This window comes from Chaetodon auriga, chromosome 16 (genome assembly GCF_051107435.1).
Source record: "Chaetodon auriga isolate fChaAug3 chromosome 16, fChaAug3.hap1, whole genome shotgun sequence".
NCBI classification, from domain to species: Eukaryota; Metazoa; Chordata; class Actinopteri; order Chaetodontiformes; family Chaetodontidae; genus Chaetodon; species Chaetodon auriga.
Genome location: NC_135089.1, coordinates 24194078 through 24219198, shown reverse-complemented (window position 1 = coordinate 24219198; position 25121 = coordinate 24194078). Strand labels below are relative to the sequence as shown.

Here is a 25121-nt window from a genome sequence, read left to right as displayed (position 1 = left end):
CATGAGCCATCACGCTTTTCAACAGTAATTTAAACAGTTAATCTCTACCAATGTCACAAACCCCAATATTTCAGTGTTTACATTGCACTACTGTGAAATTGCACAATACTGTTTATTGTTTACATTTATGTATCACTTGCAACTTGCACATATTTTTTCTGGTACATAGTTTATAGCTCTGGCTCTCTTTCTCTTCAAGAACTGATGTTAATATTTGTTTATATACTGAGTTATATTTTATATTTTTTACACAGTTATATTTTCAGAATTGCTGCTATTCTATGTTTCTATACTATTGCAAATGTTGGAAGCTGAATTTTGTGGTGAAGGCCTACAAAAGATTTTCTTCTGATTACTCAGAAGGTAATATTTTTGCAATTGTCAATGCACAGCAGAGCACTGACCACCACTCCAGATTCTACTAAATCTTCCTGAAGATCTTTTGCAGTGACATGGGAGTTTTGAATTGCTTTTCTAGCAATCCTATGAGCAGTTCTCTCTGAAAGTTTTCTTAGTTTTCCAGACCACAACTTGACCTCCACTGTTAACTGCCTTTTCTCAATTACATTACAAGCTGAGGAAATGACAATCTGAAAAAAATTGCTGTCATTTTCAGCATTCTACTGCTTTGTGAGCATCAATTATTTTAGTTTAGAGTACTACACAGCTGCTTAGAGGAGTGAGTTAGAGGAGGCTGCTGATTGTTGGGACAAGGTTTGAGGAGTCAGAATATTTAGCCCTAACAAGCTAATTAAGATCTGAGACCTTGGTAAAAGTTATGACACCTCCAATCTGTTGTGGTGCACAAACTTTTGTATGGTACTCCTTTCTTTTTTTTCCACTCTAAAATTGTACAAAACAAAAATAATGGGCTATGAGCGTCAGTGCCCAGAGGTTCCTGGGGTTAGTACTTAGATTTAGATTAGATTAAACTTTATTGTCATCGTCAGAGTGCAGTACAGAGACAATGAGGTTGGGGTTAGGGTCACTATAGGCCCGGGCCACAGAATAATAGCGAGCTGTAATGGGCAGCATGACTCTTAACAAACAACAATTTTTTCATTTCTTGATGAACTTTCCCACAATCTATCTTTAGTTGAACATAAAGTAATAGAAGAGTTCTTGCTGTGGAGCAGAGACGTTACCCTGATCCTGTCGTTGAGGATGCGTTCCTCTGGATCCTCATCATACTCTTTCTGAGGGTAAACACAAATCCCATTGGCTGCCAAGTCTTGCCTTATCTGTCAAACAGTCAAGTCAAATCAGGTTAAACACAGGTAAAATGGATCAGACTAATTGGTTTACATTGATTTTGGTAAGGTAGGATTTATGAGCGCTGAACACATGCATGGTGGTAAAGGGAAGATTTACTGAGAAACCAGATGTTGTTCATGTCGCACAATCTTATCAATATTATCTAGAGAAAAAAAAAATAATCTAAAGAAAACAAACTTTGTATGTATGAATGTGTGTTCCATTACCCTCTCTTTGAACTCCTTTCTTTCCTCAATGGTAAGTGTGTCGGCTTTGGCGATAACTGGTACAATGCTCACTATCTTCCCTAACCTCTTCATGAATTCAACATCGATGGCACGTAACCTGGAAGCAAAGACAGATATCTGGTTAGTTTGGCAAACAGACAAGGTCAATGGCACCGACAAATGTTCTGTATATACAGACAATACTTTAACATTATTTGTTAGCAGGATAAATTCATTGATTTTTGGTTTTGGTCTTTTCATGGGATTTGTTGGCAATAATTTAGCATAAAAACATAACATACATTTTTTTTACATTTTGGTGAACAGATGAAGGAGAACACCAAATAATTCCTGACACTTTCCATCACACTTGTTCTCTTTCCATCTAACCTGCATGCCTGTAATTTTGTTTTTGATGACAGTCTGTTGTTGACATTATTCTATTTTTGATCATCCACTTGGATGAATGCATTAAACGGATGCCATCATAGCCAACAGCTGAAACAAAACAAAACAAATTCACTATTTTTAGCTATACTAGCAACTATAAATCCACCTTAGTCTTGTTCCTACATGAAATAACAATCTCAGTAGTGATTTCCAAATTTGTGTCTTCACAGCAATTTCAAAAATCTTTGTTTAATCAGTTATGAACAGCCCTGTGTTATCTCAGAAATGTGATGCTGAGCAGCAACAAGTTAGTACTGACCTGTGTCCAGTGGCAGGGAGGAAGTAGATGCAGCAGTGGATTCTGCTGTCAGGTATTCTTCTCTTGCGGTTGACATGCAACTCCTCTCTCAGGTATTTCTCATACTGCTCATTGACGTACTTAACTATGGGGTCCCAGCTGGAGATAAGCAGCAGAGAAGAATCAGTGAGTGACTAGAAAATTCTGGCCGTGTCTTTGAAGGATAAGGTTAGCATTATTGTATATTTTTCTTCCTGTCCCATGACCAGACTAAAACCAAAAATGTTTTCATTTGTGTATTAATCATTTTGGATGTGAAGACATAAATCCTTACAGAGCATTTTGGGCAGCATGACAGTGCATATGCAGGGCTGAGTCAAAATACAGCCGGTATGTTCATGTAATGAAGGGAAATGTCACCCAGTGCAACAGCATCACTTACTGATGTGTTTTATAATAATAATAATAATAATAATAATAATAATAATAATAATAATAATAATAATAGTTTGTTTTTTTTTCTGCTGAGGTGGCTTGAATTACTGTGAATGATGAAACTTGTCCCCTATGCAAATGATGTGCAAGTGCTTCTCAAGAAATATGAGCTCAATTGACATGTGCTCTACAAAAAAAAAATGCTCTGGACCATAATGGTCTACCTTGACGGATATCTCCTGAACATACACACTGGGTGTGGGGATCCACAGTTTCCCAATCCCTTTCCTTTTCCCCATTGTGTCTTTGCATTTTCCGCTCCTTTTGTCTCCTGTTTGTCTCTCCCCTGTCTGTCATGTGTGAGTTTGTGTCACTACAGGACGGGGCTGACAGGTTGGGACTGGCCTCCTCTCCTCCTGAACACAGCTGCTCTCAATCAGGCAATCAAGACTCATCTGCTCCAGTTGAATCATTGAATTGGCAGTCTACCTGCGTGGTAATCACCAAGACCAAGAAGATTACCTTAAGTATTCTTGAGCACATTCTCTGAATACTTATTTAAACTACTGACTTTTACCTGTCTCTTAACACGGGCTTTATCCAAATCTGATGAAGGGAGAAATAAAGCAGAACTTCAAGTGGACAATTACTGAAATGCTGCGGGCTTTGTGATGATGAAACAAGTGTGTGATTGGTCTCACTACTTACTCACCTTTATGAAATCTGAAATCCAACCTTTGCTGCTTGCGGTTTCAATTTTGCCCTGTTGAGTTGCTTTTTTCTGTTGAGTGGATAAGGGCTTAAACCCACAATGCCACTTGTGGCTAGATTTTTTGTATTCGTTGTGTTTTGATTTCCAGTGATAGTATATGTCATGCTGAATTGTGGGTAAATGCTTTTAAAATTGAAACACTAGGCATCTAATACCTCTATGTGATTCTATATGAATAAGACTGAAATATTTATGCACTCTCTCTGAAAGTCAGCACAATGCAGGACCATAAGCCATGACACACAGACAGGACATGCAATGTCCTCAAACCAACTGATCATGTGTTTCATGTCTGCAGACCAGACTTAAGGTAAATAGCCTCAAAACAAGCAGAAAAAGAAGTTGTGGGTCGACTATTTCAGACATGTATTGAGTATATGACACCAAGTATAAAATGTAATGACTTAGTGTGGGTTTCTAAAGCACAGAGCAAACAGAACAACATGTCTTACTCTACTATTCTTTTCTGACTGCACTGACTAAGGATTCTTGAAAATAAACAAAAAATTAAAAGGTAAGTCAAGAGAAAAATCTAAATCTGAAGAGATTCATAAAATCTTGTTTTTGAAATCTTATATGTAACATTAGAATTTTGCCTATTATAACATGTTATGAAATTTCAGTTGTAACAATTCTTGCTGGTGGCAAGTGTGGAACAAGATTGTGTGGGTGCTATTGTGATTACTTGGTGTAGTATTACTATAAAGGTCATTAATGTTTGGGTTTCTTCTATAACCTAATAAAGACTTAATTTCTCATTAACCCTGCTGAATTCTGTCTCAGATTACAAATGAATGAACGAATGAATGAATGAACGATATCAGTTAGTATGTTGTGCCTGGTTCACACTGTTGGTGTTGTTTATTCAGTGTGATTTTAATTTAGATTTTTTTGTTGATGTGTCAATATAACGACTAACGACCACTCTGGGGAAGCTAATGGGGTTTCTATAAAGAATGAAGAATATATTTATTTGCAAATACTATTGTAGCCAGTTTTTTTGTTTTTTTTTTTACCACAATCCACCTGTCTCCACCTTCCTGTCACTCACCAGTTCTCATTGTTGATCTGGTCTCCAAATCCTGGAGTGTCGATTACTGTCAGCTTCATCTTCACCCCCTTCTCCTCAATTACTAGACAGAGAAGGACAGAGGGTGATGTAGTTACATGTGCAGTACTTACAAATGTCTCTGCCATGGCTAAATGGTTTTATGGTTACCAGATAATCCAGCAAATAATCTTTTTAAGTGTCAAAATTACAGCCAACATGAAACTATGGTAGAAAATGAAATCTCAAACTGGACTGAGTTGAATTTGGTACAGAATATACTATACTGTGGATTCCATAGTAAAGCAACCGTGTCATGGTTTTCAGTCCATTCTATGATCCCTGTGTGTGTGATTGGGATTTAAGTTTAGCATTAGTGCTGTATCAGCATTGAGGGTTGGTTAAAAATTAGGTTGTGGTTATAGGAATGCCATAACAACAGTTTTAGGCTTAGTTTGGTTTAAGGATGAGGGTTAGGATTGGCTATGGGAATAAAAAAATCTTCATAAGAATAGTGAGACAAACGTGCGTGTATTTGTGTGATGAGGAGATCAAAGCGTTGCCTTCACTAATTCAGAGTGATGTGTACACTCTTGTGTAGAAGTGTGAATGTTTGAGGAAAGTCGAGCAACAGAAAAAAGTCTATCATTTAAGTCCATTGTCACTGTTATATACTGATATATTTATACTGGAGCATATACTGGATATGTATGTATGTATATACACACACACACACACACACATATATACACACACACACACACACACACACACACACATACATACATATACACACACACACACACACATATGTATACACGACTGGTCAAAACTTTGAACACGCCTTCTCATTCAATGGTTTTTCCTTATTTTTTTTTTTTATTTTCTACATTGTAGATTAATACCGAAGACAAACAAAGCAAAAAAAAAAAAATGTTAAACAAACCAGAATATGCCTTATATTTTAAATTCTTCAAAGTAGTCACCATTTACTTAGATGACAGCTTTGCACACTCTTGGCATTCTCTCAATCAGCTTCATTAGGTTATCACCTGGTATGGTTTTCAATTAACAGATGTGCCTCATCGAGAGTCAATTTCTGGAATTTCTTGCCTTCTTAATGTGTTTGAGACCATCTGTTGTGTTGTGCAGAGGTAGGGTTGGTATAAAAGTCTGTATAGTGAATAGCCCTATTTGACTACTGTTCCAACCCATATTATGGCAAGAACCACTCAACTAAGTAAAGAGAAATGACAGTCCATCATTACTTTATGACAACTTTGAACATATCCTCAAGTGCAGTCAAATGTTATGATGAAACTGGCTCTCATGAGGACCGCCACAGGAAAGGAAGACCAAGAGTTACAGGCCTCAGAGCCCGAAGGTTAACAGCACCTCAGATTAGAGCCCACACAAACGCTTCACAGAGTTCAAGTAGCAGACACATCTCAACATCAACTGTTCAGAAGAGGCTGCGTGAAACAGGCCTTCATGATCAAATTGCTGCAAAGAAGCTGTGACCCAATTCTGAGGTAGAACAACAAGAAGTGAATTGCTTGGGCCAAGAAACACAAGGAATGGACATTAGACCAGTGGAAATCTGTCCTTTGATCTGATGAATCCAAATTTGAGATTTTTGGCTCCATCTGTCTTTGTGAGACACAGAAAAGGTGAGCGGGTGGTTTCTAGATGTGTGGTTCCCACCGTGAAGCATAGAGGAGGAGGTATGATGGAGTGGGGTTGCTTCGCTGGTGACACTGTTGGTGGCACCCTTAACCAGCACGACTACCACAGCATTCTGCAGCAATATGCCATCTGGTTTGCGCTTAGTGGGACTATCATTTGTTTTCCAATGGGACAATAACCTCAAACACACCTCCAGGCTATATAAGGGCTATTTGACCAAGAAAGGCAGTGATGTACTTTATTATATAATATATATATACACAATACACACACACACACACACACACACACACACACACACACACACACGCACATATATATTTATATATGTATGTATAGACTGATCATCTTTTATTCACTTTATGTTGTATATGAGACGATGATTGAGATAATACATGTATTACAGTGATCTTAGAAGTCGGTACATGACAATGGCATGCATCATGGCAACTGTCAAAAGATGGATGTGGAATTGTAATTATGTTGCAACACATTTAAAACTTGAGAATGATGATATAGGTATACAAAAAATGTGCACACTTTATTTGACTAACAGAGGCCACAAAGTTTATGCTGTGCTAGCCCTCACTTCAATATCACCTGTATTAGGGCATCATGGGCAATGTAGTGAATGAGCAGGACTGATACAGGTAATATTGGATAGTTATATGAGTTTTGTACCAATGTGATGAAGTGGTTTGATCTGTTAAAGATAGATGATAAATGCTATTGCATCAATAGATCATCAACGGCAGCAATAAAACTCTTGCACTTTTGTTTTCTTACAAATTTTTCACACACGCACACACACACACACACACACACACACACACACACACACACACACACACACAAACTTCAAACTTTATTTATTTATATGGCACTTTTCATACTTAAAAAGCAACACAAAGTGCCTCACAGAGGCTAAAAACAGCAAAGAAGAAAACCTAGCCCTCCCGCCCCCATAAATACATACAGAAACACACACACAGACACGTACGCACGCGCACACACACCCATACAGACAAGATAAGGGGTAAGCCACCTTTGGGGGCCATCCACACTGAGAGGGCCCCTGGCTCATGACCAGGGGGGTGCCGCCCAAGACCACCCGACCCAGGCAGACAGGAGACCCCACACCAAGGTGCAGAGGCCTCCAGCCATCCAGGCCAGAGCCGTCCCCTCAGCAGCGCCCCCATCAGTAGGCCAGGAGCAGTTCCCAGTGAGGGGGGCCCCCATGAGGAAACGCTTGACCTAAAAACCAAGGACCCCCATGAGGAAACGCTGGAGCTAAAAAACCAAGGGACTAAGACATAAACATAAAATGAAATAAAATGAGTAAATGAAATAAATAGCAATTAAACATGTTGTTAAAATATGCAACTAAAATAAGATACAAACAAAGATAAATATGCTAAGAAACGTGAATAAGATAAATCAAACAAATCAATTGAAAGCCTTATTAAAAAGGTGGGTCTTGAGCCTCTTTTTAAAGACATCAACAGTCTCTGTGGCACTGAGGCTCTCCGGCAGGCTGTTCCACAATCGGGGTCCATAATAACTAAAAGCCGCCTCCCCGTGTGTTTTAGTTCTTACTTTTGGAATGATTAAGAGGCCAGTACCGGAGGACCTCAGGGTCCGCGAGGGTTGGTAGGGTAAAAGTAGGTCAGATAAATAAGAAGGAGCAAGACCGTTAAGACATTTAAAAACTAATAAAAGAACCTTAAAATCGATCCTGAAATGCACGGGGAGCCAATGCAGCGATTTTAAAACTGGCGTAATGTGCTCCCGCCCTCTGGTCCTCGTCAGCACTCGTGCGGCTGAATTCTGTAGTAATTGAAGTAATTGACACATACACATACCTTCTACTAAGTTTCTCACGTGCTTTACAGTTGCTGGAGGGCCACAGTTGTGCTACTGCTTTTCACTTCCCAATTTCTACTGGATTTATAGGCAGTGAGGCCTTCGGAGATTTGGCCTGAGACGTCACACTGTATTTTGGGAAATGTTCAGGAGTGAGAGTATTTTTTTCCACTATAAGTAGAGAAGAGCTGGTAGCCAGGGGCGACGACACTCTCTCTCAAGCATTGGTGGTAAATGTAAAGACTTCCAGCAAAAATCTGTGTTATTGTTTTAGGGTTTTGCTTGGTCTCTTTCTTGTTTTATCTCACTAAAGCTTGCTTTGTTTCTTATACCTGCCTCCTTGGTGTTCTGCATGTGGGCCCAACCTCCTGTTCCACTGCACCCTGTATACACAACTGTGCCAGTGTGAGTGAGAGATGTCACACAGAAGCATGAAGGGAACTATGGTGACAAATAATAGTCCTTATTAACAAATTGTCAAGAATAACTGTACACTGTTCAAAATAACTGAAGTCAGTAACATGTAATATCAGCTCTGGTTCACTTGGAATTTCACATTTAAAGAAAAAGACTATGATCCAGTTTCATTCTGACAGTCCTGTCATGTGGCGGCAAGTCTCACTTCCTCATCACACCAACTTGATTTCATGAACATGCTCCCTGAACACAATAGACCTAAGGTTGATCTATGCATGCTTCCAAATGATTTTGGAAAACTCTTTGACCTTTTGTCTTGGTGGGGGCATGGTGAGGTGTGGATTCCCTACAGAACAACACAACTAAATCAGACGGACTCTATCTTCACCATAAAGTCACATTTTCCTCTTGTATACTGTAAAATATCACAGTCTAACTCATGACTTTGCTGAACACATCTGCTGCCCAGAAAATGATTTGGGGGGGCTGGGACTTCAGAAGATAACATTTAATTTCTTATCCTAAGGTTTTCTTTTAAAACAATTTCCAGTGAATGAGTTGCTGCTATTCAATTGTTTGTGTACATGGTAGTACAAAATTTCCCCAAGCTGATTGGATATCTCAAAGCTGCAAGCCCAGAGGCTGAGACAATCTCGAGCAGCAGTACTTAAGTGGAAAAAAATGACAAGGACACCAATGGAATTATTACCTGCTTCTGCAGGTCAGGTACCTTGCAGGCTACATCTTAGGTAGATAGCTAACTAACTAACCAACTGTCTTGACGAGGCAAGTGAAATTAACAAACAAATAACAGTCATGAGTCAGGCATGCCAAAACCAGTTATCATGTGTAATTTCAGATCTGTCTATCATGAATTTGAACTTTAACATTAGCTAAACTGGCTACCATTAGCTACTGCTAGACTAATGAATGTTATCCGTAACAAATTGCCAGTTGTGGTTGACATTGTTTGAGCCCTGCCCTGGATTTCATTACTCTAATCATGGCCACACGTAAATCCAGGAGAAAGGCATTTTAAAGGTAGGAAAGGACTTAAATGCCTGTGGTTGTTATTGAGTGGTTCATGCACTATTCTTGTACTACTTGTACTACCACTAATGAGTGGACAGAACAATGCAGGCTTTATTTGTTAGTGTTGCATGCATTGGTTTTTGGACATTTGTGCTTCCTTTAATTGTGACCATTGAGACTTTATGGCACTTGAATCTATCAGGCAAAGGGCTCGTTCTCATCTGTTAGTGAGTGTGTGTGTGTGTGTGTGGTGGTGGTGGTGGTGGTGGTGGGGGAGGGAGGCTTCTAACCATGGCTGACTGTGTGCAGTTTGACCGTTTTGGAGATCTTCTCTTCGTAGTTGGGTGTGCAGGACTTCCGGCTGACTTTGGACTTGAACAGAGTGTTGACCAGCGTGGACTTCCCCAAACCACTCTGACCTGCAGACACATAAAACCAATGCTTTTAACCATTCTCTTAAGCGTGCGTAAGATTTTGTAGTATATATTTCTGCCACATCTCCTTATCTGAAGAAGACAATAAAAGTTCTCAGTTGCTGTACAAGGTCCCTGATCCATCAAACCATAATGTCAGTGCTGGATTAGAACCATTATAACTTCTAAGCAAGCTTCTTCTGAAGCAAGCTTGTAACTGGAAGGCCACTGATTCATTCCCTCAGACCATTAGGATAAATGTATGTGACAAAAGTAAAAAAGCAGCGGGTATCACATTAAGTTTTTTGATACTTTACTCAGGTTTTAGCAGCGATATCGAACCAACAACTTTTTTTCATAATAGAAACCTGTTCCTCTACAAAACTCAGTATTTGATTTAACAAAAATATTAAAAGTGTTGTAAAATGTTACAGGCGTTCTTATGGAAAGACGTGTTATGTGGAAGGGGTAACTGGTGGAGACAAACCAATAGAGAATTACCAACGATGCATTGCCACTCAGCTTAACCTCATTACCAGCTCCGATAAACACAATGCACAGGTGAGTCAATCTTCGACTTTACTCAGGTAAACATGAAACACAACACCATGAATATCTGCTTATGTTTCTACACCAAGAGCAAAGATAGCAGACATCAGCTATGCTGCACAATTATATAAACAAATATTCCTATGTGAACTGACTAATTAAAATGGCAAATCGTTCCAAGTTTAACAGCCATGTGTTGTGTGCTGTCTAATTTTAAGTTCAAATATTCTCAATTAAACATATTATTTAGATATTGATTAAGGGAATCACAAGAGACCTCATCTACCTCTTCACTAGTACACCTCTCAGTGGGAACTTGTAATTATCTAAGGCAGCAGAGTACACCCATGTTTGTTTGCAGGACTACAGGTCAAGATTTTGGTATTTGGTATTCATTATGTACATGGCAACAAGTAAGGTCCTGTCTCACAGCCCAGCACCTTAACAGACTTGATGTGATGATGACAAGTACCTTAGTCATGTTACAGTATGTAGGATCCAATATGAAGGTCCCGATACATTTCTATTTAAGCAAGAGCATGTGTATGACCACACAGGCAAACACTGATAGACAACACAATCACACACCGGTAAATATTCGTTTTGTAAACATGAGTAATAAATAATTACCATGGGGAAACTTCCTGTTTTCAATCAAAAAGCAGGGGAAGTGTGTGTCTCAATACCCTCTCAAAACCACTTCCTCTGCACAGAACCATACTTCTTCTTCCAGTAGAAAAACAAAGTAAAATATATCAGTGAGGAAGAGACCTAACAACCCTCAATTATCCTGAAAACTACTACTGCTGATTGAATTTGAACAGTATTAGAAACATTCATTCAGCTTGTGTTCTTTTTCTGGCCTTATGCATTCATGCTGAAGTGTGAATATTGCTCACATCACAATCTGACAGCAAACACTGGACCTCTGTCATTCTGTACAGCTAAACCATTTCTGCTACATGCATGAGCTCATTTTATTTTTAAACACAATTTTTCACATTTGATTATCATATAATTTAAATATACATACAATCATTCCCTAATTATCAATATTCCAAGTATTTCCTAATATATTTGCAGTTTCTTTACTGACTAATCATAATGGGCTGTCATTGTGTTTGCACACTACACGCCTTTATAAAAAAGGCAATAATACAAACCCTGCTGGTGCCACAGTGGTGAAAACTCTGTCACAATAAAACAAAGTCAGACTAAAACTTTTCACATTCTGTCAGGCTTTCTGTTCAATCTTTGTTCGACAAAACTTTGCTGTGTTTTTTTAAAAGATGTATTTCTTTTAAACCTGCTTTAATGACTGCAAAAAAAAAAGAAAAAGTAAATAAGTTTTAATAGATTATTAAGTAATAGATAAGTATCTTTTCCACAATTGCCTTCATCATGAGTGTGCTCAACAAATTATTTCAGAAAAGGGACAAGTGCATCTTCACTACACATAAAATTTGTTAAGGCCGACTAATCAGGTCAGAATGCTGATATGTAGCTGACACCCCATTAGATAAGAATCTGGGGTCTTCCTCTTGAAATATAAGTTTTCTTTCCTCATCTGAGTTTCACAATATGACTAGTATTTCAGGTTTGTGAATAAGTGTTATACCTACTCAAGGAAGCCACTGGTTTACATTACTTTTCCCTTGAAAACAAATTGGCAGAGATCCGAAAATTGTCTGTGTTTGGGAACCCATCAGTGTGATGGGCTGTGGCTCAGGAGGTACACAGATAAAGCAATCGTCCACCTATCAGAAGGTTGGTGGTTCAATCCCTGGCCTCGGCAGTTGGAGGTTCAATTGCTAGCCTGGCAGTCCACATGTCTAGGTATCCTTGAGCAAGATACTGAAAATTGCTCCCAATGCTGTGCCATTGGTGTGCAAGTGTGTTTGAATGGGTAACGCTCGTAATGAGCAGATGGCTTAGCCACCGTACGAATGTGTGTGAATGAGTGAATACAAACTTGTGTTGTAAAAGCGTTTAAGTGGTAGTTGGACTAGATAAGCGGTACACGCATACAATCCATTTACCATTTACCATTAATCTCAAAGTGCATATTCCTGAGACTCTAGCATCAGCACAATGATGGTGTAACTTTCATAACAAAGCAGACACAGTAAATGCAATAATAACCAAATAATAATAATAATATATTATCACAATAAATAATAATTGGTCACTCTCTATGTTTGTGTGCATGTGTGTGAGACTCACCAACCACCATGATGTTGAACTCAAAGCCGGTCTTCATGGTTTTGCTCCTCATCTGGTCCAGTACTGCCTCGATGCCCACGTAGCCGAACAGGTCAGTACCCTGGATGAAGCTCATCTGCAGGCCTGGCACAGACTGGCACTCCACCTTCACCTCTGCCTCTAACTCCATCTCTTTCTTCATCTCTCCTTCCTCCATTCCCTTCTCCTTCCCCTTCTCCTCCATCTCTGTATGAACCCCTACACATTTATCCTCTTTTTCTGTCATGGAATTGTGGGTATTCATGGTGGCTGCTTGTCCTTGGCTCTTGTCCTCATCTCCTTGCACTTGTCCTATGATGCCTCTCTCCTTCTTCTGTCTCTCCTCCATTGGGGTGAGTAGGTCCGTCTTCAGCTCTCTGGCAGGTTCTGCAGATTGAACAATTATTATCTTACTTTTAACAACTGAAAATAAACTTGTCAGTGTTGTATATGCTAGACAAACTATGTAATGACAAAACGGTTTCTAAATTACCCCAATTTGTACAATCTGTGCATAAAGAGGAATGTAAAAATTACAATTTATGGTTTTAGGGGGAGTTATGTCATATAAGTCCCACCCAAATATTTGTAATTGACCTGGCATGGCATGAAATCCACCTAAACCTGAAAAAACCTGCTTGTTCCTTACTATTCAGTGTTAAAGTGACTCTAATACACATTGCATGCATAGTGCTCAATGAACACCTCCACCACACTGCCAACCACAGAAAACACAGCAGATGTGTATACAGCTCAGAAGTGTGTCCCCAAGTTTTTCAATCATTCTGTATCCACTGCTCTCCATGCACTGCTCTCTGATCTACACAAGGTGTTTTTTGTGTACTATGATGCACACGTTAAATATAGACCACTGCATTAATGAAGCATAGTACAACGTCAGAAAGGCCACGGAAGTCAAGCTTAATTTGAATTCTTGCTTCATTGGCTGATGGCTCGGCTGACTGGGGGGTCCCAGAACAGTGCTACACTGGCAAATGTAATTTCTGCAGTATTAATAAATATTCTTTGACTGAAGTGGTCCTGACTGAACTGCTCTGCTGATTAACACATGTATATAACTCCCCTCCAAAACCATTTTTACATCTCTTTTTGAGTGCATATGACACAAACTGTGTCTACTTTTCATGTTAAGCTGGGTTAACAAGGTCCTGATGCCAGTTCAATTCAATTCAATTCAATTTTATTTGTATAGCGCCAAATCACAACAAAAGTTGTTTCAGGACACTTTTCATGTAGAGCTGGTACAGGCCAAGCTCTTTTATCTACAGAGACCCAACAATTCCCTCATCAGTTCAGTAATTAACACAGACATGAGACCAATATCTACCTCATCTGAATCTCTCAATTATAAAATTTAATTTATTAGATTTAGAAGTTTCCATGAACATATTAACAAATGTCTGCAAAATGTGTATTTGTAGTTCAGTAGTAATTGAACACTGTTTTCCAAACAGAGATTTTTGTCTGTTATTGGATATAACAATCATACACACACAAGTGACAACAAACTACATATGGTTCCTCCGAGGCTAACACAAGCATGTCCACTCACATAAACAAGCATACTTTTCAGATCTTAGCTGGTGCATATGTACATGAACTACAGACTGTCCCTTCTCTTACATGTGAGTGTGTCCGTGAAGTCTGGTCTGTGCTGTAAGAGGATTGGATGGCAGTGACAATCCCCCTGAGACCTTGAGACTCTGTGTGTGTGTGTGTGTGTGTGTGTGTGTGTGTGTGTGTGTGTGTGTGTGTGTTTGTATGGACAGCAAATGCTGTCAAATACACTGACAATCACCTGAAACCAGAATGACAGTATGTTCGTGTGTTTCTGCATGATTCAACAAGTTGTACCATTTTACTTGGCCTCACTCTCACAACACACACACACAAACACACACAGTGTTAGTCCACATAATTTAATGAGCTATAAATATCCAACTGTACAACCATTGGACCAGAACTAATCCACATGAGTCAGGGCAAAGAAGGGCAACATGAGTGACACAGACAAGTCTGGGTTTTTTAATCATCTTTATATTTTGCACTATACGGAACTCTCCTGAAGCAGGAGGTGTTTCACTCTTAAAATAATATGAATAAAGCAAAGATGTAAATATATTTGTTTGTTTGCTTAAAGCAAGGATATCTTACCCTCACGCAATTCACACACAATTTCAGATTATCTTGGAGACTTGGAGGACTAATTTTGTGGGCTTTTTCATCAGAGGAATAGCTTGATGAATTCTCCTAAATGTAAATGTGTCATCAACCATAACAAGTATTATTCATTTCCTCAATCGTTTGTGTCTTGGTATATATTTTTTTTATTAAATGTAAATAATCACACTAAATGTCATTAAAAATATCATACCATGAAATGTGATAAGATGTATATGCTATATTTGACTAATTTTATGCCAACTGATTGGCATGTAGTTCAGTATGTAACTGTGGAGACAAGTAACAATTCAAGTAATCAGTGGACACACACAAATTTGCACAGTTTATGGTGACTAGAAATGTTGTGTGTCCAATCACAGGAGAAAGCCCCCATCAACAATGCATCAACACCTGACAGTCCACAGCTGCATTCAATGACGACCGTGCAGTTATGTGGCAAGTACCTTAAACAATCATGTATCAGAGCACACTAAACACTATATACTACATCACATCACCTGCTACTCTTCATGAAATATATTTGGTATATTCAATGACAAATTTCATGCTTTGGTCTTGTTGTTTTTAGAGAGATGGATTTCCTTTCTTCTAACTGAGCGAGTATTTGTCTTCAGACTTATGTCAGCAGCTGGAGGTAAATATTAGTTTGTCTGAAGGCAAACGGATCTCAGTGGTGGATTGAAATTGAACAGATAAATTCAGTCCTGCAGTGGCTGGTTGAGGGACAACCCATACATATTATTTTTAATCAACTCCAACTTTTCAGTCTCATTGCCATCAGCTTTGCACATACCACCACTGTCTTTCTGCAAGCACATACCACCGTGAACACGGCCTAGAGGCCAGGTTTTACTATAAAAGAACTAACTTGTATGATGTGTTTTCCAGAAGTGGGAGAAAAGACTGCCATCATAGAAAGGGAGGATACGAGATAATCATTTAAACATGGAGATAGTGGTGCACATATTTATAAAGTCTCTACTGGAAGGCATTTATGGTGCTGTGATTGAATGTAAGCACCAAAAGTGACAGAAACAGTTGTGTAAAGAATGAAAAAAGAGAGCTTGAGAAAGAAGCTCAAATCCTGGTTATTTTACCATCTCGATACACCTGGCTAATGCATGGAGTAGGTAAGAATCTTGGATTGATAGTTTGCAGCTCCCTCAAACCCAGTGTCGGAAAGGTGTGGGGTGAGGAGGTTTCCAAAACCATGAAAACATATGACAAGCACTTCAGATGAAGTGCACTGGTGCCTCAAGTATTATTCCATGTCTCTCCTTGCTGTTTATTTTGACATTTGCAGTTCCAATTATCTAATTTCCTTACAGGTGTCCATATTAGAATTAGAAAGTTTTTCCACTGATGCACACTAGACTGAAAAACAGCATATTTTTTAAAAAATCACATCCCATACAATATGAAAGCAGAGGGGAACATATTTTAACTTGTATTTCTCAATGGTTTCCCAACGTCATCCTATAAACACTTACTACACAATGTCATAACAAAGATCAGATAATCTGTGTTCTTTAGAGGTGTTTATGCCCTCATGGACATCAAAATATCAACCTCATGGTTGGTGAGATGGGGGAGGCCAGCAGTGATCACATTTTGAAACATTTGGACTATGACAGTGATTGTCCTCTGTAAACAACTGATAAAATGTTTGCATTTACCACATGGTGTGAAGGAACAACAGTATACCATCTACTATTACACCACACTGGGGTGAGATCAGTTGATCAAGGGTGATTGTGATTAATACTTTAACTGTTGGTTTTCTGGTATTATCCTCATTAAGAAATCCCTCTGACTGACAAATAAACAATTTCTATTCAAAAGCATAACTTAAACACTTACTGATATCACTGAAAAAACATCAGGAGTGATGAGTAACATAGCAGAGGAGCAGTGGTGATACTCTGCTCCCCCTATTACATTAGGAGTTCCAAGGCGGTAGATAATTCAACAAAAAAACCTTAAGAGAAAAGAGTGAATGGTAGAGTCCACAGGTTCATCTAAATTCAACTGTATCGCCATGTTGTAGAGCTGCACAACTGCCAAGCAGTCCAGTATCATTTCGAAGAAGATGATGTTATAGTTCATAAATGCACCAGTGTCTGCCCACAACAGACTTCCTCTTCCACATGAGTAGGAAGTAACCACACAAACGGTCATTGTGCTAAATGTCCTACTGACTTAAAATGCTTAGAGTTCTCTTAATAGACATCTAAAGTTAATCAAGAGGGAAAAATAAAAGCGGGAAAATAAGGCATATAAACATGAATATTCATCCACATACATATAAACAATGAAGATACAACTTCTGATTACTGCTAAAACAATTGTTTTTCATGTAATCACTGTTCAATTTTGCAGTGATAACATGCGAGTCACAGAAATACGTATAGACAGTGAATTTTCTCCAGGTGCAATAATAGTAACCAGATAACTCAATGTATCTCTTAAAGAATATGAATTTGTTGAACAACCTGCTGAGTTTGTTTTGGTTTGACACTTTATTACCATCTTCATTATGTATCTATTTCAATATTAGTTTGTGGTCGTTGTTTTTGTGGAGTTGAAACATGTAACCTTTATGTTTTATGTTATATTTTCTGCTTGTCTTTTCCAGGACATTACTGTAAAAGACATTTTTAAGTTATATATAGAAAGGGTTACTTGTATTTATTTTTGAAAGTAGCTTATTAAGGGTAATTTCAGTTCATGTCAACTCTTGTTTGTATAGTTTCTGCCATACTGTCTTTCAGTTTTGATGCTGTATTCTTGTAATGTCACCATCTTCCCGTATTGATCTGAAGAGACAGGGACATTCCAACTAAGTTTGACAAGGCGTCAAGCACAAACGGTCAGATGGGTCTGTAAAGGGATGATATTTACAACAGTTTGGGTAAATTATTACCCAAATTGTTGTATATAAAGGTTTCTTTCCAACCCCACTGTTCTCGACCCATGCTTTCTCTGTCATGAAAGTGAAAGTAAACTGAATATGTTCTGGTTTTAAAAGTTTTGGCTGGACAAAACAATATGTCTAATGACATTACTTTGGGACAATGTGATTGTCATTTTTTCTGATATTTTATAGACCACATGATTAACTGATCAATCAAGAAAAAATGTCCAAATTAATCAATAATGAATGTTAGTTGTTGCAGTCTTGTAACATGTTTCATGCTATAAAGAGGGGTCTTTGGATAAGTGAGTGAGGCACTCAACTGAAAAATGTGCTTGCTAATCCAGAAGTTATAACGAAGATTGACTCTTGAAAGCCACTGAGTATTTCACTTAAAGCAACAGCACAGACTTCAAGGATCTGTTTGATTCAACAGCTTGTAAGAAGCCAGTTGAGGCTGGTTTCTTCAAAAGTACAGTGACTCCCTACTCAAGCCCCCTACGCCCCCCGCCAAAAACCACCCTCATGACCGCCAAAGGGGACCGGTCCTGTCAGCTTTCATTGTTAACCCAGGAGACTGAGCATACTCCACCGATAACCACGGGGGATCAGAGAAACAAAAAAAATTCCTACCTTCCTTGTGTGACTCCCTTGTTGGCAATGAAGCACTCTCTGAAAATATTTGAGTAGAAGAGCCGTCTGTGCTTTCTAAATGGCTCTTTCTACAAGGTTTGTCTGCTGCAACAGTGATGGCTGTGCACTCGCCCTCAGTATTTCACTCCGTCTTCCTGGATCTCCCTCATGTCAGGAGGAGTGTGAGTAGTGGACAAAAAAGAGAGAGGGAGAGCGAAGTTGGTGGAGGGGGATGTTGGTGGCTAAAAGCAGCTCTAGGATCCATTCACATGCAAATGGACCAACGAGCTTCAACTAATCCCTGAGAGGACAAGGACTACGCCTCCCCTCTTCTCTCCCCACTCCCCAGCTTCCTCCTCCATGTCACAGTCATTTATCCAGCAGCAGCTAAGCTATCAGGCAAGCCCTGTTTATACCTGGCACTAGGATGTGTCTTGGGTGATCCGATCACACATGGACAACCCCAAGTACCTCGGTTCACACGTGGCATTATAATGTGTCTCCACATGCATGTCACAACCCAGCTCAAGGCTGGGCAAAGAAGGGGAGAACACACAAGTTTATTTTACATAACAAAACTAACAGGGTGGGACCCAAGGGAGAGAGCAACTGGCTGACAGCCATCAGATTATATCTGGTGACCAGGTGAGATGCATCTCCCTGATGATCTGACCCACCAGGTTCCTGGAGAGAGAGGATTGCTCAGAAGGTCGTCACTCCCCCACCAATACTGCAAAGACATTGGTTGTATTCTACACCGACTACAATACTAGCAGTACTACTAACTGAAGCCAAAATGTAGCATATGGTATGCAGTTTGAAAACAAAAGCCAAATTTGTAGTATGGCAAAAATACCTGCATGTCGTAGTGATTCTGCAAAAATATCCAGTATGCATTAGAGCAGTCTATCTCACCACTGTGCCCCACTACACAAAATGCTGGAACAGTCACAACAACCACCTATAAGATATTTAAAATACAATATCAAACATTTTTGTACCCCCTGTTTTTACTGAAATTACACAGCTATTGCCAAGGCGGAAACATACTTAATGCAAACCAGCATTGGTATTAACGTGATCAAAAATACCATCAATCTAATTTTTCTGAAAAGTTTGATTGAAGCAAGAATAAGAGGGAAATGTTACACCTCCAAAGCAACAGAAATACAGGGAGAATTTCCCCTAACTCATGTCATTTACAGTGAATCCCTTTTCCTTCCAGCTACCAGATAGGCGTTACACATCTCTCAATGTTCATCTTTTGGAAAATCGTAAAAATACCCATTTATAACTGATCTTTTTTAAGGATGTTACACAGTAGTGGTGGTTTGCCAGTGGCCGTGTTGTTTACCTTCACTTTTCAAAACCAGAAACTGGCTAAGACTGGCCTAGCATACTGCAAAATAAATCCATTTAACAGTTTTACTGTAAAATACAGTATGCAGTATGAAGCATATCCTGCATTCGTTGGTAGTATGTAACCAGCAATCCAGCAATGGTAAACACTGAAAACAAGCTGATGCTACCAGCTTATATATCTTGCAGCCAGACCAGGTGAACAGCATCTCCCCAATGACCCTACACCCAGGTCATGGTGAGCGAGGCCTGCTCAGAGAGTCGTCACAGTATCGACTGGCCACATGTGATTGAATCTCAACTTTCCTGCTCCATATGCAAATAACCACGTACATCTTTTCGTTTGAAACGACCAAATGTGAAAAAAGGGCCTTTCTGTGTGGAGTTTGCATGTTCTCCCCGTGTTCACCTGGGGTATCCTCCGTAAAATATACCCCCATTAAAAAAACATGCAAGAAGATCACCACCTGACCAATGGTGACAACGAGCTGGGTCGCCGGGCGCCGGTCTGGCTGCCCACCGCTCCTGGTCTGCCGCGGAGGAAGGACGACCAGGATGGGTGAAATGCGGAGGACAAATTTCACCTTCGTGTGCAGTGTCCTGCATGTGCATGATGTGTGACAATAAAGGGGAATGTCTCCCCCCGATTCTTCTTCTTCTTATAGAAGCCCACATACCAGGACAAACTAATACGTTTTTTACACAAAGAAAGATAGACATTAATTTATAATATTTATTACAATAATTATTATTTGTCATTGACACAGTGTTTCACAAAGTTTATGAAGTTTCTCCAAACACAACAACTCAGAAATCATGGAATTTTTAAGGGAGTCTATGGACTTTCTCCAGGGGCATGAAAGAAATAGTCCACTGTATATTGGTTCCTGTTTTTCATATTTGAAAAATTTGGCATATTTACAATAAATAAAATGTTCTCTTTCATAAATCTAGTATTAATGGTTCAATCAGTGCATTTAAACATCTGCTAAATGTTGGTAGGTAGGACTTGCTTTAGAGAAGAAGTAGCTGACAGGCCGGTGCAGCAATGGGACAACATGAGATCACCAGGACAATGAGGCCGACTGACCCAGCTACACCAACCGGAAGCAACCATCAGCAGCTTGAGATCGTAAACAAAGGAGAGGGAAGCGCGGAGGTCTATGGACTAAGCTACGACTAACCCCGCACCGGCTATCGCTACCCGGTATCTTCCTTGCTAATGTTCGGTCCTTGGCGAACAAAATGGATGAGCTATGACTTCGGATCACCTCACAGAGACTGTTTATGGACTGCAATGTCATGATTTTCACTGAAACGTGGCTGAACAACAGTAACCCAGCAGGAGCTGCAGGGACATCACATCTTCAGAGCGGACAGAATAGCAGAGCAGTCCCATGAGACCATTCTATATCTGTCTACATTAACAAAGCTTGGTGTACAGACACTGTTATCACTGGAAGCCACTGTTCTGCTAATCCAGAATATCTGATGATCAAGTGCAGGTCTTTTTATTTGCCTAGAAAGTTTACATCCACTGTGATATAACTGCAGTTTATATCCCCTGGATGCTAATGCTAAACTAGCAATGAAAAAACTATGCTGCTATCCACAAACAACAAACTGCACACCCTGATGGAGCTTTTATTGTTGCTGGAGACTTCAACCACTCCAACCTGAGGACAGTTCTCCCCAAATTTCACCAGAATGTCTCCTGCCCCATGAAAGGAGACAAAACCCTGGACCATGTTTATACAAACATTTGCAAGGCTTACAAAGCCACCCCCCTCCCCGACATGGGACAGTCTGATCACCTCTGACTGTTACACACCCAAGTACACACCACTCATCAGACATGTGAAGTCATCAGTGAGGACTGCTAAAGTATGGCCAGAGGGAGCGGACTTCACATTCCAGCACAAGTTCCAACACACAGACTTTGTATATTCGTCACCCGTGCCACACTGGACTGAGGATCCATAGACATTGGCTCATATGCCTCCTCCGATCTGAATTACATCAACACGTGTTGACAATGTCACCACCCACAAACAGATAAGAACTTTCCCCAACCAGAAGCCTTGGATGAACAGTAAGGTCCCCCTCCTACTAAAGGAACGTGATGCTATCTTCAGATCTGGCCACACAATGGCCTACAGCTCATAAGATATACCTTTATTAGTCCCACAGTGGAGAAATTTCAGGTATTACAGCAGCAAAGTGGATAGCAAACATAGAGGGCATCAGTTAAAAGGACATTAAATATCAAACAAGCAATATAAACAATATAATCAAGGAATAATGAAATATGAACTGATATTGTAGGATGATAGTACTCCTGACTGGAGTATTGTTATTGCACATAGGAGTAATAATACACCCGACTAAAAGATTGATGTGTGTGTGTGTGTGTGTGTGTGTGTGTGTGTGTGTATATATATATATATATATATATATATATATTCAATCTGTAGCTTCTGAGAGTGTTTAGCTTCCCTGATGTCCCTCTTCAGGTTAGCTCTGGATGAGCCAGGTGTATTATTACTCCTATGTGATATCCTATGTGATATCACATAGGAGTAACAATACACCTGATATCCTATGTGATATCACATAGGAGTAATAATACACCTGGCTCATCCAGAGCTAACCTGAAGAGGGGCATCAGGGAAGCTAAACAGAATCTACAGATTGAAGAGCACTTCCACAACAACACCGACCCTCGCTGCATGTTGCAGAGCATCCAGGCCATCACAGCCAAAAACAACAGCCCCACCAACCAGCAAAGCCAACAACACCTATGCGAGGATGCTGTTCATTGACTGCAGCTCAGCATTCAACACAGTCATTCCCTTCAAGGTGGTCAACAAACTCAGTGACCTTGGCATCAGCACCTCCGGGGACCTCTCCTGTACCCTCAACTCCACTGCCCTGATAAAGAAGGCTCAACAGCACCTCTACTTCTTGAGGAGACTAAAGAAATCTGGTTCCCCAAATCCTAGCTAACTTCTACTGTTGCATCATTGAGAGCATCCTGACAAACTGCATCTCAGTATGGTACGGCAGCTGTACAACCTCCGAGTGGAAGGCCCCGCAACGGGTGGTGAAAACTGCCCAGTACGTCACCAGTGCCCAGCTAACTACCAAAGAGGACCTCCAGCGCAAGCAGTGTCTAAGAAGGGCACATAGCATCAGCAGAGACAGCTCCCACCCCAACCATGGACTGTTTGCCCCCCTCCTATCTGGCAGGTTCAAGAGCCTCCTTTCCTGCACCAGCAGGCACAGGAACAGCTTATTCCTCATAGCTGCTACCCTGCTGAACTCCATGCCCCAGCAGCCCCCTTCCAACCATCACCACCCTCCTATTGACACTCACACTCACCTCTTACCACCTCATGACTGCAGCCATCAAACTACAATTCCTTAAAGCGACTCATTATTAGACTTCTTTCCACATTTTCACTTTCTCTACTTTCTCTAGCTTTGGTTTGGTTTAGGCACAAAAATCACTCTCAACAGCATACTCCACCTATCAAGCTCTGCGTTGATAAAAATGCCACTGAGCTCAATCTGCATAAATTTCAGTTATTACCAAGCACGCACAGCAGTGAGTGATTTGGGGACTTTTTCCTCTGGGTTTTACTTCTCTTGCTACAGGCCATTCTAATGATTTGATTGGCGGTTGTTGGGACTGCATGCAGCCTGACAAGAAAACCTGAAGACACTACTTAGTAATGCAACCTGTTTTACATGTATTTGCAGAACAAATCATTTCATTCATTTTCAGTCTATATTTTGATTAACATACTCAATGTATAACTGTAATATTCTCCTTAAAAGATGCTAAATGAAAATTAACAATCAATAATTGTCATTACAATGGAAAACACAATAACCAATTTCATAACAATTTGTTATTCAGGTTGATATGTAGTATGAACCTGCAACAGAAATGTTCTATAAGAAAATGAAGCTTCCTGTTCAGCCAACAGGATTTTTAGCTTCCTGCCCTATGGCAGAGAGTAAACTTTAATTAATACATTAATATAATATTATATATGTAGCCAAATACACAAGTCAAATGCTTTCTTTATGACACATGGTCGATTCTAAGTCAATATGATTTTTAACTTGACCGTCTCATACCTGATTACTCAGAATTAGGTGCTAAGGGTAACCTCATCATATTAGTGTTTTCCATAAGTTTTAGGTCACTATCTACAACACACGCAGTTTCTATCCTTAGCTCTTACTGGTATCCTGTTCACAATTTGTCTGACAGGTAGTAAGTGCATTAACATGAGCAGCATATCCTCCATTACAAAACCCGACAAAGGACAAAGAACTGTGGCAGAACACAATTCCGAAACTTAAGTTCATTCAAATCAGACTAATATTACAGGGAGAGGTGGATAATAAAATATTAGCCCTGTTTCAGACAGCATTTTGCTGCCTTTGATAAATTATAGTAGGTGGTTCTGTATACAGGCATATTCTGCCACGGGACCTATATCACCAATGGGGCCATCAAAAAATCTACAGAAAATATAAATTAATGGTCTTAAAATTAATATAAATAACATATTTATCCACAGTCAAATTATACTATTTACAAAGGTGGAACATATTCAAATGGCTCTTTCTGAATGTATATTATGCTCTCTACAACACGAAAATATTTCTTCCATGATATTTTAACTCCGCATTAACTTTCTTACAGTACAGAAGATTAACTTTAAGCTACTGTACTGTAAAAAAAGCTTTCAGCTTTCTTTCTTGAAAAGCTTTCTTTCTTGAAGAAAGCCAAGTCATTTAATTTAGGATTTAATTTAATAATTTAGGAATATTAGACTTATCCATTATGCCGCAACCAGGCTCCAAGGTACATTATGTCTGGTTCTAAACCCTCCTTTTGACAGATTATTATATGCCTATTGCACTGATGATGTGTTTAAATATTTTACTGTTGAGTTACATATATTAAAAATACATATTGTTGTTTACTGCCAAGGACCGCTATGATGAAATACCAGGAAAAGGAACATATCTTACAAATAGTGCGTCTATTCCGCTAAACTTGATCACTGTCCGCTGTGACCACGCCCTACAGGAAATCTGCTCAATAATGACAACTCAACCGGTAAAACTCCTACACTCCTTGCCTGGACCTGCCTCTCTGTCCTTCTAATCAACCATAATAACACACAGCACTCTGACACTGGTTTGTAGTAATTAATAACATTAACGAATATAGACATCTACCGGTTGAAGATAACCGACAGCAAGAATAAACCCGTAACATCTAAACAGAACAATTTCACCACATGTGAAACAGGTTTGCTACAGTATTTGTTAGGGATGTCATGATTTTCAAAATCAAAAACT

At 39.5% G+C, this 25121-nt stretch overlaps 1 protein-coding gene across 5 annotated transcripts in view; it reads right to left on the bottom strand.

Annotated features, from left to right (window-relative positions):
- septin12 (septin 12) overlaps nucleotides 1-25121 on the bottom strand; it is a 95748-nt gene that overhangs the window by 8662 nt on the left and 61965 nt on the right. For 3 of the 5 annotated variants that reach the window (XM_076752140.1, XM_076752141.1, XM_076752143.1), the window contains 6 exons: nucleotides 12608-13012; nucleotides 9713-9841; nucleotides 4428-4509; nucleotides 2191-2328; nucleotides 1482-1599; nucleotides 1146-1241 (listed from right to left, as the gene is read on the bottom strand). In XM_076752140.1, the coding sequence (XP_076608255.1) occupies nucleotides 1146-1241; nucleotides 1482-1599; nucleotides 2191-2328; nucleotides 4428-4509; nucleotides 9713-9841; nucleotides 12608-13012 (968 nt within the window). Of the gene's footprint in view, nucleotides 1-1145; nucleotides 1242-1481; nucleotides 1600-2190; nucleotides 2329-4427; nucleotides 4510-9712; nucleotides 9842-12607; nucleotides 13013-16690; nucleotides 16793-18377; nucleotides 18681-25121 lie in introns of those variants that run through there. The other 2 variants (XM_076752142.1, XM_076752144.1) reach the window with 2 other exon arrangements.